Raw genomic sequence first — 17611 nt, 5'->3', positions numbered from 1 at the left:
AGGCCTCTTGGAAGCCTCACAGACCAGTTTTCTTGTTTTTTCTTCACTTTTGGAGGGACATCTAATTCTCAGTAATGTCACTATTGTGCCATATTTTCTCCACTTGTTAATGACTGTCTTCACAGTACATCCAATGACATGGAAATTTTTTTGTACCCTTCTCCTGACTGATACCTTCCAACACTGATATCCCTCTGATGCTTTTTAAGCTCTTTGCAGACCATGGCTTTTGCTAGAAGAGGCGACTGAGTAAATGTCAGAAAAATCCTACTAGAACAGCCAAGCTTTATATATGCTTGATCAGAGTCACTTTAATTGATAGCAGGTGTGTACTGACTACTATTTAACATCAGTTTGAAAGTGGTTGGTTAATTCTGAACACAGCCACATCTCTACTTATAAGAGGGTGTGTACATTTATGCAACCACATTATTCTAGTTTTTTTTTCCCACCCTAAAAGATTTCAGTTTGTTTTTCAATTGAATCGTACAGCTTATATGTTATATTAAGGGTGGAAAAAAATCTGCAGTGATTTATCTTGGTCTGTTTTTTTTACTTCTCAAAACCCTGGCATTTTAACAGGGGTGTGTAGACTTTTTATATCCATAAATATAAAAATGATTATTGTATGCCACCCAGAGTCACCTTCTTTGAGATAGGTGTCAATATAAATTCAATCAATCAATAAAATAAATAAATACCTTACCCACTGTTATCAAAGCCTTCAATCTTCCTGGGAAGGATGAATTCTTGCCACATTTTGTTTCAGAAAGTATTGGTTCTACAATGAATCAATCTACTGAAATGTGATCCCAGCAGCTCCATGGTGAAGTAATAATAATAATAAGCAGATTATTATTATTATTATTATTATTATTGTTATTATTATTATTATTATTATTATTATTATTATTATTAATCTTGTTTCATTCCTTTTCATTCTTTGTCTCTTCCCCAATGACCAATCTGTTTAGCTCTCCTATGGCTCTGCTCCAGTGACGATGGATCACACCCAAGCCCCTTACTTCTACCAAATGGTCCCAAATGAATCCCATCAGTATAGAGAGATTCTTGAATTACTTCTCTATTTCGGGTGGACCTGGGTTGGATTTTTCATTGCAACTGGAATTAATTCAGAATGGATATTTCAAATCATGGTTCCAGAATTTGCTGCTCATGGAATTTGTTTTGCTTTTATAGATAAAGTCTACAAAGTAGGCCTGGAAAATGAACATGGGGGCATACGGAAATGGACATTTAACCTATGGAATAGAATCTTGACCAGCACAGCTAATATATATCTCATCTTTGGTGATCTTGACACTCTAATGGTTATCGGCTGGTTGCTAAATATGCAGGTAGACAGTGAAGCAACAGGCAAGATAAATGGTAAAGTGTGGATTTTGACTGTTCAACTAGAGCTTAAGCATTATGGCAGTGAAGAAAATCTGAGAGTTGCTAAGCAGGTCTACAGTGGAGCTTTATCCTTGGCTGTCCATTCCAATGGGCTACCAGGATTTCAGCAATTCGTTCAGGAGAGAAAGCCTTCCAATGAAGAAGAAGATTTCTTATTAAGGGACTTTTGGTCTCATGCTTTTGGCTGCACCTTCCCCAACTGGGTTCTGAACCATACCAATAGTCATCTCTGCACTGGACTGGAGAGGCTGGATAGCCTTCCTGAAAACCGTTTAGAGAAAACCATTACTGGGCAGAGCTACAGTATCTATAATGCTGTCTTTGCTGTGGCTCATGCTTTGCATGCCATGTATTCATCCAGACTCAAGCACAAAAGAATGGCAGAGAGGGAGAGGCAGACACTTCTGACTCGTCGGCCGTGGGAGGTAATGTGTCCACTTGTGCTTTATTCTCAGTGTTGGGGCCATTGCTCCCATAGAAATTCTTCTGTAGCATATTAATAATGTTTTAAAGAAAATCTTGTGCAGAAAGTGCTAGTAGGAATGTGGGAATTAGCATAATCTATTTTACTATCTATGGAATCCATCTTTTTTTTTAAAAATGGAGAGTTTTTTAAAAGAGAAACTATAGAAGAAAATTCCATCCATTTTAATTTGCATGTTTCAGTAAGATGTTGTCCTAACAGTCAGGAACCACACTGAGACAAGGAATAGATCTCTGGTGTTTTATTACTGCTACATTAGACAGAAAATCCTAACAAACTGAAGAAGCGTGGGAAAAACCCAGACAGATAAACCCCAAAAGTTAAGGTGGGTCTGATCTGTGTCTCTTTGAATGGCTGCTTAACTCCTCAGTACTACGCATGTGTTTTTCCCCCTGGATAGGGGCCCCCTCCTGCTCACCATCAGTACTCATGACATCACCCTCCCCAGCAGATTCACATTCCATTTCAGCCCCCTCCCTTCCAGAGGTCTGATAAGAGTCCAACTCCCCCTCCAAGCTCCCATGGGAACTGGGCAACGATGGAAATTCTTCAAAGGAAAACTCCAAGGACGAATCAGTGCTGCTCTCCAGGTCTGATAATGCTTCTGGCCCAGGTGGCTGCTGCTGGAAAATAGCTAGATAATTAGAAGATTCTTCCTCCCTCCCCCTTTGGAAATTCAAGCTGGAGGTGGAGGGCTGTGGCTCCCCCTCCTCCTCTTGCTCTGGCCTCAGAGCCTCTGCTGGGGGTGGAGGTTGCCATCTTACAAACTGCTCTGCTTGGAATTCCTCTCCTTGCTCAGTCAAATGAGGAACCTCTGGTAGAGTGTGAGGCTTGGGTTTGTGAGGGAAAAGCTGATGGAATCAATGAACCAGCACTGGTGCATGCACATCTCTGGCATTTTCCAGTGTGCGCTCTTCTTCAGGGTACCCTTTCCAGTGTATTAAACATTGGATGCCCCTTCCCCTCCTCCCTGAGTCCAGAATTTCCTTGACTTCATATTCCTCCTCCCCATCCACAATTACTGGAGGTGGGGGGGGGCATTTGCAATCGTAAGGCACTTGGGGGAGGGCCTTTGGCTAGCAAGACTCTGTGAAACACTGGATGGACTTTCATGGATGCTGGCAGCTTTAAGTGATAAGCTACTGGATTTATCTGCTGTACCACAGTGAAAGGGCCCACAAACTTAGAGTCCAACTTCTTGGAGGTCCTGGTAGAGGTCAAAAACTTGGTAGAGAGCAACACTTTGTCTCCTACCACAATCGCTGGCCCCTCTTGTCTGTGAGCATCTGCAGCTCTCTTGTAAGCACTCTTTGCCCTGTTCAGCTGCTTCTTTAACAACTCCTGTGAGGCTTGTTGCTCTTTAAGAAAATCAGCTGTGGCTGGAACAGTTCCCTGTTGGGAGGACCTGGGCAACACCCAAGGGTTAACCCCATAGACTGCTTGGAAGGGAGACATCTTGGTAGAGGATTGCAGAGTTGTTATAAGTATATTCTGCCATGGGGAGCCAGGTGGCCAATTGTCTTGCCGATAAGTGGTGTAACACCTGAGATACTGCTGTAACCATTGGTTAATTTTCTCAGCTTGCCTGTTACTAGCAGGATGATGTGATGATGATAGGTGGATCTGGACCCCTAATGACTGGAAAAGGGTCCTCCAGAACCTGGAAGTGAACTGAGGGCTTCTGTCACTCACCAAGTGATTTATCATGCCACTATACCTAAAAACATGGTCCATAAACAACTGCGCTGTGGCTTGCGCAGATGGGAGGCCCTTGCAAGGAATAAAATGCACCATTTTAGTGAAAAGGTCCTCCACCACTAGTATGGAAGTCAGCCCCTGGACCAGGGGTAAATCAGTGATGAAATCCATGGAGATCTTATCCCAAGGCTGGCTGGGGGTGGGTTTGGCTTGCAAGAGTCCTGTGGGCTTCCCTGGGAGAGACTTGGCTCATCTACAGGTATGACAAGAAACAACGTAACAGTTTATGTCTACAGTCATCTTAGGCCACTAGTAGTCTCTCAGAGCTCTATGGAGAGTTTTGAAACACCTCCGTGGCCTGCCATTTGATGGTCATGGCAAAGTCTCAGTACTTCTTCCCTCAATGAGGGGGGAATGTATTATCACCCACTATGCCAGAGGATTCCTGCCTCCACATTAAATGGGGAGGCAGTGTCTTGCGGGCCCCTCTGGAGGTCATCCATCCTGGCCCTGGCATACGAGTCCTGCTGCTGCTGAGCTCTGACTCTTGTAAATAGGTCCTCTGCTTGTCTGCCTGCTGCTAAAATCTGTCTGGTTCCCCCTCATAGACTGCTGAAAGTTGTGAGGTTGTAATATAGTAGCCTGTACCTCCTGGTGAGTAGCGGGAGTTGCCTGAATGGATTGAGACAAGGCATCTACCAAATGGTTCTGCACCCCGGGAACATGAGAAATAACAAAATTGAAACGAGAGAAAAACTGGCTCCATCTGATTTGGCATGGGGTGAGGGATCTGGTGTTTTGTAGAAGCTGTAAATTCTTGTGATTGGTGCAAACTTTCACAGGAAAGGTTCTGCCTTCTAGCCAGTGCCTCCATTCTTGAAATGCTGCTTTAATTGGTAGGAACTCCTTGTTAAAAACATCATAGTTTCTCTCTTCTGGTGAGACCGTGTGGGAGAAAAATGCACAAGGTAGCAATGTATTCTCTGTTTTGTTTGTATATTGGAATAAAACAGCAGGAATAGCAAAATCTGAAGCATCTGAATGCATTATGAATTGCTTCGTGGGATCAGGGTGCATTAAAAGTGGCTGGGATGCAAAGAGTTGCTTAAATTCTTGGAAGGCTGCTTGCTCTCTCTCCCCCCAAGTGAATTTTGAACCTTTCTTCAAAAGCTGTGTGAGGGATTTAGCCCTGACACTAAATTTATTTATGAATCTCCTGTAAAAATTGCAGAACCCTAGAAATTTTTGAACCTCTTTCACATCTCGGGTGGGTTGCCATGACAGAATTGCCTGGACCTTAGAAGGATCCATGGATATGCCTTTGGTTGATATTTTATAGCCCAGGAAATGTAGTTCAGTTAAATCAAAGGCACACTTCTCTAGCATGGCGAACAGCTTGTTCTCTCTCAGTCTTTGTAAGACATTACGTACATGGGTTACATGAGTTGTAGCATCCTCAGAGAATATTAATATGTCATCTAGATAAATGACCAGATACTTATCTAGTAAATCAGAGAAAATTTGATTCATAAATTGGGAAAATATGGCTCCTGCATTAGACAAGCCAAAGGGCAAAACAAGGTACTCAAATTTACCAAGCCTGGTATCAAAGGCAGTCAGATATTAATTCCCCTCTTTCATCCAGATCAGATTGTATGCATTCCTGAGGTCCAACCTAGTAAAAATGTGTGCTTTCTGTAAGTGATCCAGCAGATCAGATTTTAGGGGGGGGGGTAATTTTCCTTGACCGTGACTTTATTGAGGGAACTGAAATCATGCACCACTCTCATGGGTGTCTCCTGGTTTGCCGGTGCCAACAGGTCGGGCTTCTTCTGTACGAAGAAGGTAGGAGCAGACGCTGGGGAAGGAGATGGTCAGATGAAACCCTTTTAGAGATTAGAATCCAAGTAATCCTTTAAAGTGGCTAGTTCCTTGGGGGACATGGGATATTGTTCCCTTGTTGGAATCTTGGCTCCTGGTATCAACTCAATGGTGCAATCACAGTCCCTATGGTGGGGTAATGCTGTGGCCTCTTGTTCGCTGAAAATGTCTGTGAAATCTGCATACTTGGCTGGCAACTGGACCCCCCCTGCTTCCGTGACTGTGTTGGTTGCTGGAGAGAGAAGAGTGGCTTGAATCTTGTGGTGCTGGCATTCCTTAGCTGGGAAGGAGATTGCTCCCATAGTCCAGTTCAACAATGGGTTGTGGATCTTCAGCCAAGGTGTGCCCAGGACTATAGGCACATTAAGTGATGCAGTAACATAAAGTTGGATCCACTCAGTGTGGTCTCCTGTTGTTAGTTGCAAAGGTTCTGTAAACTTCTTATCGGCCCTGCCTTGAGGGGCTGGCCATCAATGGTCTCAACTTCTGTGAGATGTGGCAATTCTATTGTCGGGATGTTCATGCCTTGTACAGTCTGTACATCAATAAAATTGGTGGAAGCTCTGGAATCTACAAGGGCTTCTAGCTTGACCTGGTGCTCTGTGTTTACATGCATTATGAATGGTAAGTAGTAAAAGGATTGCCTGGAATCCTCAGTATGAGCCCTTCTTAATTGATTGATGGTCTCCCTGCTGAGCTCTGTGGAGGGGAGACTGACAGAGTTTCCCTGGTTGGAAGTAGAGGTGGAGGTGGCTCTTGGTTCTGCTGCTTCCCCTGGGGCTCTTATGGAATTTGCTTGGCTTCTTGCTGGGCAAGCTCTCACCATGTGCCTCTGGACTCCACAGTAGAAACAGAGGGCTCTCTCTTTCCTTCTCTCTCAGCCTCGGAAGTAAGCCTCCTGCTCGCCCCGATCTGCATCAGCTCCTCTGGTCCTGAGTAAGGAGATGCTGTGGAGAGAGCTGGAAATCCTGGAAGCGTCCTGAGGCTCCTGCCTCTCCCCGGCTACATCTGTCTGAGCTCTTCTAGCCTGGCATCTATGACCACAGACAACTGATATAAGGCTTCTAGGGTAGCTGGTGTTCCCTGGCGCACTAATTCATTCTTAATTTCTTCATCCAGCCCCTGTTTGAATTGGTCTTTCAAGGCACTCTCATTCCAGTCCAGATCTCCTGCTAACAGCTTGAAATCAGCAATGTAGATTCCCACTCTCTTTTTGCCTTGCTTGAGCTTCCCAATTTCCTGGCTGGCAGTGACCTCTCTGATCGGGTCATCAAAGTGTGCTCGGAACCCTGCCAGAAAATTCTGGTAGTCGTTGAGAATTGGGTCGTTGTTCTCCACCATGGGAATAGCCCATTTGGCTGCTGGTCCCTTTAGCAGACTTAGAATGAAGGTGACTCTGGTTCTGTCTGTGGGAAACTCTGCTGGTCTGCTGTCGAAAAACATTGTGCACTGTGTGAGAAAGGTTCTCAACTGTCCTGCTTCTCTTCCAAACTTCTCTGGTAGACTGCCCTGGGATCTCAAGACTACTGGCAGAGCTGCTGCTGCTGCTGCTGCTGGCACTGGTTGTGGGTTAATCAGAGCTGGTTGTTGTAACTGCTGTAGCATGGCTGCTTGTAATGTGTTGATCTGGAGATCTACTTGCTGTTGATGTTGTTGCAGGGCTGCTGCCAGTTGTTGGATGGCTTGCCGAATTTCCTGGTTTTCCGAAGACATTTTTCCAAATGTCTCTTCCTTTTTTTTTTGTTCCTCCCTGTTTCAGTGGGAATAGGGAGTTTGTTAGAATTGATGTCCTAACAGTCAGGAACCATGCTGAGACAAGGAATAGATCTCTAGTGTTTTATTACTGCTACATTAGACAGAAAATCCTAACAAACTGAAGAAGCGTGAGGAAAACCCATACAGATAAACCCCAAAAGTCAAGGTGGGTCTGATCTGTGTCTCTTTGAATGGCTGCTTAACTCCTCAGTACTACGCATGGATAGGGGCCCCCTCCTGCTCACCATCAGTACTCATGACAGATGTAAAGTTTTTGTACACGTAACGTATCATTTAACATAAATTCCTTGAGAAAAGTATATAAAGAAAGCAATATGTGATTTCTGTTATTTCAAGGGTTGTTTTTTTCCCCTTTAATTAAGTGGATGGGGGGGAGGGTTCACTCCCCCCTTCATGCTGTATTTCAGCCTAACCCTAAATAGGTTTATTACTCCCTGAATTCAATAGAGCTTATTCCCAGGGAAATGCTAAGAACTATAGCTATTAGCTACTTAATTAATTTGTCAGTTAAAATTACTGTAACTCAGACAATTATTCACTGGTGTTCAATAAATACATTCACATCTACTTTCACCTTATAGATGTATATTTCACTTACAATAAATCTTCAATCTATACTTTATGAATGTTCTCGAACACAAAATTCTCAAGCTCCAACTCTCTAATGCTAACCTTTGAGAACCATGTAACTAAATTCTGAACTAGATGAGTGATGCACGGCCAGATGCCATTGGACTGGAGTGATCAGCTCTCATCACTGGCCATGCTGTCTAAGGCTCATGCTTATCACTGCTCATTGAGACAAACTAATATTAAAATGTAGCTGAATTATTTCAAAAGTGACAGAATTCTATCCTATGTGAGATGTCTGGAGATGGCTCATATACTGTATATGAGTTTTTTTTTTAATGAAAAAAACAACAACTTAAAGTACATATATGTTTTTGGGTTTCTGGATATATTTAACAAATATTCCGTTCCTTGTTGTTGGAACCTTTTCTTAAAAATTTCTTTCCTTTTCCATCTAGCTCCTCCATTTTCTGAAGCAAGTGTCTTTTAACAATACCATAGGGGACAAGGTGTCCTTTGACCTGAATGGGGTGTTTCTAACAGATTTTGATGTCATAAACTGGGTTTTGTTTCCAAACCTGTCTTTTACTAGAGTACGTGTTGGAATGATCAACTCTCAGGCTACAGGAGACCAAAAGGTTATTATGAATGAAAATCCCATTGCATGGCACTATCGATTTAACCAGGTAGGGTATCAGTGCTAAACTTTGGGAAGTCGCCATACAGTATTATTGATAAGGATGTGAGAAATTGTCCTCAGAAGTGACTCAGGATATGTATTTTCACCAAGGATGAATTAATCTCCTTTAAAAAACAAAAACAAAAAAACTCAGTTTCTTTTCTCCAAATCATCTCACAACTTGGCTTCTCAACACAATAAAATATTCTCAGCCAGACATTAGGCCAAGGCAATATTCAAACAGAGAGTTCTGGATATTAATGCCCAAACCAATATTGGGACACTTGGAAACATCACGTCATTGAAATGGCTGGCCAAAAATAAAATGTGCTTCCAAACAGAATAATACTTGACAATGGGTTTGATTCCATACTATAGAATAGTTCTTATGAGAGCAAGATTCAATCAGTTAGATTCTAACGTCAAATACAGACAATTCCACCAAGTGCCATATTTTAAGAGAACGTGTGTTTGTGGAACATCAGAAATAGAAGCCATTTCACATGTCCTATTTAACTGTCAATTATGTGCTTCGGCAAGAACTCAGCACTTACAGACACGACTTGACAGAACCATATATTGGGATGCGAACAAAAGATTATCTTATTTCCTTCAGTGCACAACATATATGTAGTCACTACAAACATAAATGTAGTCACAAGAACTGAAATTTATAGTCAGGGCTGTCCAACAGAGAACATGCTTTATAGAACACATTGGGGTTTCATACAAAGTGATGAATTCACTTAAACACATACTGTTTTTGAATTTTAATATTTATCTGATTATACACCTCTGCACTCTATTTTATCTTATATTATTTTATCTTACTCTTTATCCTATATTTTATCTATTTTTTCTCACCGAAGTCTACTTTATCTCATTTTAGTGCATCTTACTGTGGCTGATGCCCATGCTTTGATAGCCTGTTACTCTTACTGTTTCCTTTTTCAAATGTTAAGTTCAATCTGTATCACTTCTGAATAAGGTGGTGATTTTAATGTTTAACCAAAAACGAATTTTCATCTCTATATCTTCAAACATACAGATTGCATGTGCATTTCTGCATTGTTTCAGACCCAGTTTAATGTAATGATTAAGCAGCTGTTAGAAAACAGGAGATCCTGTGCTGTAGTCCTCCCTTCAGCATGATAGCCAGCTGGGTGGCTTTGGGCCGGTCACACTGTCTCAGCCCATCCCACCTCAAAGAGTTGTTATTGTGGGGAAAATAGGAGGCAGGAGCATTAGGTAAGCCCCCTTGAGCTGGACAAAATAAAGGTGGGATATAAATCTAATCATAAACAAATAAAAATAAATAAGTTGACATCCTTGTCTAGTACCATTGTAGAATAACAGAGGAAATGAAGAAAGGCCTTTGACCTTCACTTTCCATTTGGGGGTCTCATAAAGAATCTAGAACAACTTTATAAATGCTTTAGGAAACCCAGATTTGGTTAAGGAAACTTACATATGATATCCATATTTTTTTTATCACAAACTATTGCCCATCAAGTGATAAAATTACAGCTTTGTCTTCTCTGCTTTGATTGAAATTGGTCAAATCTGCTACCAGCCAAACATATTGTGACACATGTCTACCTTTAATAAAGCCCACTTAATCATTCTTCACCACTGGAGAAACTACCAAATAAAGTCTATTAGCTAAAACAGCAGTTTAATTTGTAATATTAACGCAGACACACACTATAGAAAGAAGTTAGCAGCAAATATATCAATGAATATTTTATACAAATCTATGGTAAATTCATCCAATCCTGGTGCTTTTTGTTGTTGTTGTTTATTCATTCAGTCACTTCCGACTCTTCGTGACTTCATGGACCAGCCCACGCCAGAGCTTCCTGTCGGTCGTCAACACCCCCAGCTCCCCCAGGGACGAGTTCGTCACCTCTAGAATATCATCTATCCATCTTGCCCTTCGTCAGCCCCTCTTCCTTTTGCCCTCCACTGTTCCTAGCATCAGCATCTTCTCCAGGGTGTCCTGTCTTCTCATTGTGTGGCCAAAGTATTTCAGTTTTGCCTTGAATATCATTCCCTCAAGTGAGCAGTCTGGCTTTATTTCCTGGAGGATGGACTGGTTTGATCTTCTTGCAGTCCAAGGCACTCTCAGAATTTTCCTCCAACACCACAGTTCAAAAGCATCGATCTTCCTTCTCTCAGCCTTCCTTATGGTCCAGCTCTTGCAGCCATATGTTACTACGGGGAACACCATTGCTTTAACAATGCGGACCTTTGTTGTCAGTGTGATGTCTCTGCTCTTAACTATTTGATCGAGATTTGTCATTGCTCTTCTCCCAAGGATTAAGCGTCTTCTGATTTCCTGACTGCAGTCAACATCTGCAGTAATCTTCGCACCTAGAAATACAAAGTCTTTCACTGCTTCTACATTTTCTCCCTCTATTTGCCAGTTGCCTGGTGCTTTACAATTACTCATATTCAAAATGGTATTTTTGATCTCATCCATAGTCAAAGGAAAGAGTAGTTATAGTTATTTTAAAGAATCTGGGTTTGTAATATCAGTTTCATTTTTAAAAAAGCATCTAGATCTTGATAAGATTAGATCTCAGGTTTAGTATATAAGTCAGCATTCATTTTTTGCTGCTGTTGTTGTTAAATGAAAACTTATATTTTTAAGAGAACTATATATCTTTTTGATCAGACATGTAGCTTTATAAGTCTCTCATTCAACGATTAAGTTCTTTTTGTATTATGTTCAGAATATAGCAATGTGTCAAAAATCATCTGCCTTACAAATTCATTGCCATTCAGTAAAGAGTCATTGATATTCCAGATTCCAGATGGCTTAATAGGATGTTGAGAGTATAAAGATGAATTGGATATGAGCTAATACATAAGGGACACCAAAAGGGATGGTTTGCTTGCAAATCACAGAGAACTTCCAGCCATCGGGGTTTTTATCATATTTATTTTATTGTGTATTATAGTGTTTTACAGTTTTATATTTTTATTTATGTTTTATTGTAAACTGCCCAGAGTCCCTTTTGGGAGATGGGCAGTGATAAATTTGATCAATCAATCAATCAAATAAATGGTTTGCATCTCATGAAATAATGTTGAAGCAGCCTAAAGTAATGAAGTTGCTTTTTAAAATTATTTTTATTATTTTTATTATTTTCCCCTCTTTTTATTTTTATGCTTTTAAAATTATTTTTATTCTTTTGCTCTTTTATTTTTTTTCTTTGTTCTTTTTTTAAATAAAGGAAGCTTATAGGAAAAAGAAGAAAAAAACCCTTTAATCCTATCATTCAGAAAGCTCAGTTATGCTGCACATTCTGAAAGGAAATTAGTAGAACAGAATAATTTGGGATCAGGACATTTTCACCTAAATAACTTCTCCGGTAATAGGTAATTGCATGTCATGATCTCCTCTGGACTGTAAGGATTCTAAACTTATCCTTGTGAAGGTTTATGTTGGTTTATAGTTTCCCCTCTCATTGGTGAATTAGGTGCAACCTCTCTCGGTCTGTAATGACAAGTGCCAGCCTGGTTACAGGAAACAAAAGAGAGAAGGGGAGCCCTTCTGCTGCTATGACTGCATTCCCTGTCCAGAAGGCAAGATTTCTGAGTGGGAAGGTAAGAGGGGCAGTGCAATTTTTTTAGAGCACATTAGTTGCCAATGCAGTGACATTTCATGGGATTCCTGTCATCTTCTCCCTGCAGATCCCTATATTCTCTATCTGGGTAGCTCAGGAAAGAGCTAATAAATGCATGTGGAGTTCTTCCGGTTTGAATAAACTGGGCCTAATTCTTAGTGAACAAATGCTCAGGGTAAAGAGGTTCCCCACAATAATACTCTGAATTAATGTACTCCTTCAGTACTTCCTTTTTTCCCCCAAAAAAGTTTTTTATTATATTTAAAGCAAGCATAAAAAACTACAAGAAAATAATAATAAAAAAACTACAAACAAAAAAAAACTAAAAGTGTGAAACGCAAGAAAAAATCTTTTAAAGGATTACATATACAGGTGACTTCCAACTTTCAACAGCAAGAATATACAGCAATTCCCGTAATCAAACCCTTTCTCCATATAAACCAAAATCACGTTATTTCTATAAATCCTTCCATTAACACATGTACAAATCTCTAATACAATTGCTCCTTCCCCTTACATAAAGAAGAATATATATATATATATATATATATATATATATATATATATGTATGTATGTATGTATGTATATATATTTCTAATTCAACTTCCCTCTCCCATAAAACACAATCCATTTAATTATTTCCTTCCTACTACTATTCTATATGTTTCTGTTTCCATAATAAGCATCAATTTATAAAAAACAAATAAGTTGTCTGCCTTTATAATTAATAAAACTATAACAATCTTAACCCTATTAAACCTGAAGAACAATATAAAATATTATTATATCTCATCAATGCCTTTTAAATCTTACAAATCAAAAATCCTGTAAAACTTAATCCAAATCGCTAAAAAAAACGAAATCGTAATAACCTCATTCTCAGTCCAGTCACATATTCTTAATTTTTTTACCCCTCCTCAAAATATACCAAGGCATTTACATATTTCCCCATTACACATAAGGCTTTTTTTTTTTTTGTAAAAATCCAATAGGCCAACCGCCCTCAAAATTGCAGGTTTCTCAGCCAAAGAAAAAAGTAACTCCCACATAACATGCTTTTCTTTCCCATAACACTGATCCAAATAGTCATAATATTTCTCCAGCATAACAATTCCTTGTGCAGTCTTAAACTCACACAGTTGTTTTAACCTTCAGCTGGCAATACTTTGATCTCCCTAACAGCAAGAAAATCCCCATCTTTACTAGAATCTTCATTTCGCATTATAATATTTTCATGCAGGTGACACATTCTAGCAACCATCTCTTGTCCAAAATCCCAAACACTCTGCAAAATAGCTTGACAGCAGTCTGAAAAAATCTCTTTATGCTCATGACAGAATTCTGTGAAGTCTTCTTTAAAATCTTCCATGGTTCAGGCAGTAGATTATGGCTCCCCCTAGATAGTTCACTCACGGAGATAGAAGTTAATGGATTAATGAAAAACTTCCATCTGAAATTGACAAAAGAAAGTATACTAGCAAACAGGTCCACAAGAAAGTGAACAGAAAGCCAAAAATTTTAAAAAACAAATCCAACGTGTAAGAGAACAATCCATCCTTCAAATTCAGCACCAAAAACAGCAATGGAAAGGCAACCATGCACTCTCAATCCTCGCTACATGCCAAATGGGAAAACAAGCCAAAACCATTTAAAGAAATTAATAATATAGTCCAAAAAAATAACAATATTCACCAAGAGATTCTACTTCTTCTTACCGTAAAAAACTTCTCTTAAAATACAAAACTTAAAAATAAATTGGGTGCTTTATAAATGAGAAGGCAGGACTTACTTCCCCTTTAGGAGGCTGCAAACGTGGCTCAGAAAAAGATGAAATCCCAGCCTCCTGGTGAAGCCTTACCGTTTGATCGTGCATGCTGTCCATGATCTCCTGGCTACAGCTCATCATCTGGAGGAAAAATGGGTCAATTCTCAGCATTTTCCTTACTCCAGAAACATGCTTTGGGCTATAGGGAAAGTCTGCCTGTGCCCGAAAACTGCCACGACGCCAACTCTACCCACCAGCTCATGGGCAAGGTTGCTTAGTCCACCATTTCCCACTGGAAGTGTCACTCCTGAATCACTTCCAATGGATGGATGGGGAAAGGAGAATGAGAGAAGTCAATAGACTCAGCATAGAGTTGAATGCATTTCTCTGTGATCCACATACGGCATCTCATATTGGGCTCCTGTAGCAATGGTTGATTTTTCTTTTTCTTTTTTTTTTAAAGAATTTTATTAAGCTTCAAGAGAAGGATAAAAGCTACAAAAAAACAAAACAAAACAAAACAAAACAAAAAACTACAAAAAAGAAGGAAAAAGAACTAAAAAGGTGTGAACACACTACAGATCTTTTTTTTCCAAAATTACAGAAAGATCTGACTTCTGACTTTTAACAGCAAGGATATACAACAATTTCCATAATCAATTTCTTACTCTATATTAAACCAAAACCACATTATTTCTATAAGTTATTTCACTTTAGCTCATTATAAAAATCACTAAGTACATTTACTCCCCCCTTATATTAAAATAAAGGGAAAAAAATCATATAGACCCCCTAAACAACGTTTTTCCCCAGAAAAATAACACATATGTAATTATTCCCTTCCTACTACTATTCTATACATTTCTGTCTACTGTAATAAGAATCAGACTAAAAAGCACATACATTGTCTGCCATTATACTTAATAGTACAACATTTTTAATAATCTTAATCTTGATAAACCCTAGAAACAAAAACAATTCAAAACAGTGGCCTTAAATCAAATCCTTAAAACCATCCAAATAAAAATTTCTTTTATAACCTAATAATCTTAATACAAATCCTTAAAAGCAGATAAGATCAGTCAAACCCTTAAAGCAATGCAGATAAACATTCTTTAACCCTTACCCCACTTCAAAATAAACAAGAACGTTTACATATTACAACAATGTGCACAAAGCTTTTCTCCTGAAAAAAATCAAGCTGCTCAACTGCTGCCCTCAATAATTCCAGCTTCTCTTCAAAAAATCTCCCACACATAATGACCCCTTCTTTTTTGTGGCATTTCACCAGAAAGTCAGTTTCACTTATTGCTTGCAGATCTCTCTCTCCATTAAATTTCTCCAAGTCCACTATCTGACCTTCATCCAGCATTTCCATAGGAATACCAATCTCCCTTTTTGAAGAAACATTTCTATCACTGTTGAATTCCTTAATTTCATCCACCACATCCCCAACTAGATGGCACATTTTAGACTTCATATTTTCTGAGATGTCCTGAATAGCTTGCATAAAAGCTTGGTAGAAGTCAGAAAAAAAAAAATCTGTTTAAAATCTTTCATGTCTCACACAGTAGATTATGGTGCCCCCTAGGAGCTTAACCAGTGAAAGCTGAAGATATGGAAAAGTTCTGGAATGTATTTACACAAGCAAGGGTGAGATAGGCAGATGGTTCCCAAGCGAAAGACAAAACAGAAAGCTGAAGGTTCAAATCAGCCGATGTAATGTGTAGGAAAATGCTAATATCTTCAAATTTAGTACAAAAATAATAACAGGAAGACAATTGTTTACTCTCAATCTTTCTTTCTATTTGGAAGGAAAACAAAGTCCAACAATGAAAAAAAAAAATATTTTTTAAAAAAAAGTAATCCCAAAAATAACAATAAGCACCAAGAGAGCCAACTTCTCCTCACTGCACTGTAGAAAGCCTCTCTTAGGTTACACACACTTAAAAAAAACCCCATAAATTTAGTGATTTAGAAATGGGGTGGCCAGTCTTAGTGTCCCTTTAAGGCTACAGCATGGCTTGGAAAATGATGACAGCCCTGCCTCCCAGCTAGCTCTTACCAGTCAAATGTGAAATGCTGTTTGTGATTTTCTGGATGCAAACAGCCATCGAGAGGACAGATGGGATGATTCCAGGTGTTCTCCTTTATCCAGAGAACATTTCTGGGATTCAGGAAAGCCTGCCTGAGCCCCTCCAAAATTTCTGTGTTGTCAGTTCCACCAGCTAAGCTTGCAGGCACAGCTGCTCAGTCCACCATGGTCCCCACCGGAAGTCAGCAATGGTTGATTTTTCAAGGAAAGAAGGTTTCTTGCAGAATATTGCAGTTCCTCAGTAGCAGACTCTTGATTATCATTCATCTGAACAACTTCAGTATCAACTTTTGTGTAACTGAGGCTCAACTTCTATTTTCCAGATATGCCTGCCTGTGTGGAGTGCAAAGAAGATCATTATCCAAACAAGTTTCAGAATATTTGCATCCCCAAAACTGTAACTTTTTTATCCTATAATGAACCTATGGGAATGGGTTTAGCCACTGGGGCTCTTTTCCTTTCCTTCATCACTGTTGTCTTGTTAAGAACATTGATAGTACACCACAACACTCCCATTGTCAAGGCCAATAACCAGAACCTCAGCTACATTCTTCTTCTCTCCCTCCTGCTCTGCTTCCTTTCTACATTGCTTTTTATTGGGCAACCTCAAAAGGTGATGTGTGTCTTGCAGCAATCAGTTTTTGGCATTGTCTTCTCAGTGGCTGTTTCCTCTGTATTGGGCAAAACCATCACTGTGGTTCTGGCATTCAAGGCCACCCAACCAGGAAAAAAGGGGACTGGGTGGATGGGGAAAGGGCTGGCCAGTTCCATTGTCATTTCGTGTACTCTTATTCAAGTAGGCATCTGTGCCGTGTGGCTGGCAACCTGCCCCCCATTCCCAGATGCTGATATGCACTCAGGAAGGGGTGAAATTACCCTGGAATGTAATGTGGCATCCCCCATCATGTTTTACAGTGTGATTGGGTACATGGGCTCTTTAGCCATTGCCAGCTTCATTCTGGCTTTCTTTGCCAGGAATTTACCGGACAGTTTCAATGAAGCCAAATCTATCACTTTCAGCATGCTAGTGTTCTGCAGTGTGTGGCTGTCATTTGTCCCAACCTACCTGAGCACAAAAGGAAAATACATGGTTGCTGTGGAGGTTTTCTCTATTTTAGCTTCCAGTGCTGGATTGCTGAGTTTCATATTTTTCCCCAAATGGTACATTCTTGTTCTGAAGCCTGAACTGAACAACCGGGATCATCTTAAGTGGAGAAACCACTGAAGAAGCAAGGAAGCTGTCTCAGAAGGCCAAGTCTGCCATATGCCTTTCAGTTTTGTTTTTTGTTGGTTTGTTTGCTTTGGGAAAGAAAGAAAAGGGAAAAAAACCCTCTACCAGATTAGAATTAATAGGTATGTACTAAAGAGGAAATGATAAAACAATCTCTTTAATCCTAGGTTCCTTTATTTCAAGCAATTTAACCAAAGAGAAATAATATATGTTCACATATCTTTAGGACTTCTAAGTATTTGCAATAATTTTATTTCTTAGAGATTAGGATTAGGAGCCTCTGGCCTCTGGTTTGTAAAATCTCTGGAGTAGCTGGACACTTAATGTATGACGTGACGCCTGAACAAACGTGTGGCTATCCCCTCCCAATTCTCCCAATCCTC

The 17611-nt window shown here is 39.8% G+C and overlaps 1 protein-coding gene across 1 annotated transcript; it reads left to right on the top strand.

Annotated features, from left to right (window-relative positions):
• Nucleotides 1–1328: 1328 nt before the first annotated feature.
• LOC134496737 (vomeronasal type-2 receptor 26-like) lies at nucleotides 1329–17222 on the top strand. Its single transcript, XM_063302445.1, has 4 exons — nucleotides 1329–1841; nucleotides 8284–8511; nucleotides 11990–12116; nucleotides 16321–17222. The coding sequence occupies exons 1-4, from the start codon at nucleotides 1329–1331 to the stop codon at nucleotides 17220–17222; spliced, it is 1770 nt and encodes a 589-aa protein (XP_063158515.1).
• The last annotated feature ends 389 nt before the right edge of the window (nucleotides 17223–17611 follow it).

Source organism: Candoia aspera, chromosome 4 (genome assembly GCF_035149785.1).
Source record: "Candoia aspera isolate rCanAsp1 chromosome 4, rCanAsp1.hap2, whole genome shotgun sequence".
NCBI lineage: Eukaryota > Metazoa > Chordata > Lepidosauria > Squamata > Boidae > Candoia > Candoia aspera.
This window is presented reverse-complemented; position numbering and strand designations above follow the sequence as displayed.

Bases quoted from the DNA above. Each gene is read 5' to 3' on its own strand.
- LOC134496737 (XM_063302445.1), top strand. From the start codon at position 1,329: ATGGTTATCGGCTGGTTGCTAAATATGCAGGTAGACAGTGAAGCAACA. The intron at 1,842-8,283 runs GTAATGTGTCCA...TTTTCCATCTAG, and splicing joins TGACTCGTCGGCCGTGGGAG to CTCCTCCATTTTCTGAAGCA. The intron at 8,512-11,989 runs GTAGGGTATCAG...TTGGTGAATTAG, and splicing joins GGCACTATCGATTTAACCAG to GTGCAACCTCTCTCGGTCTG.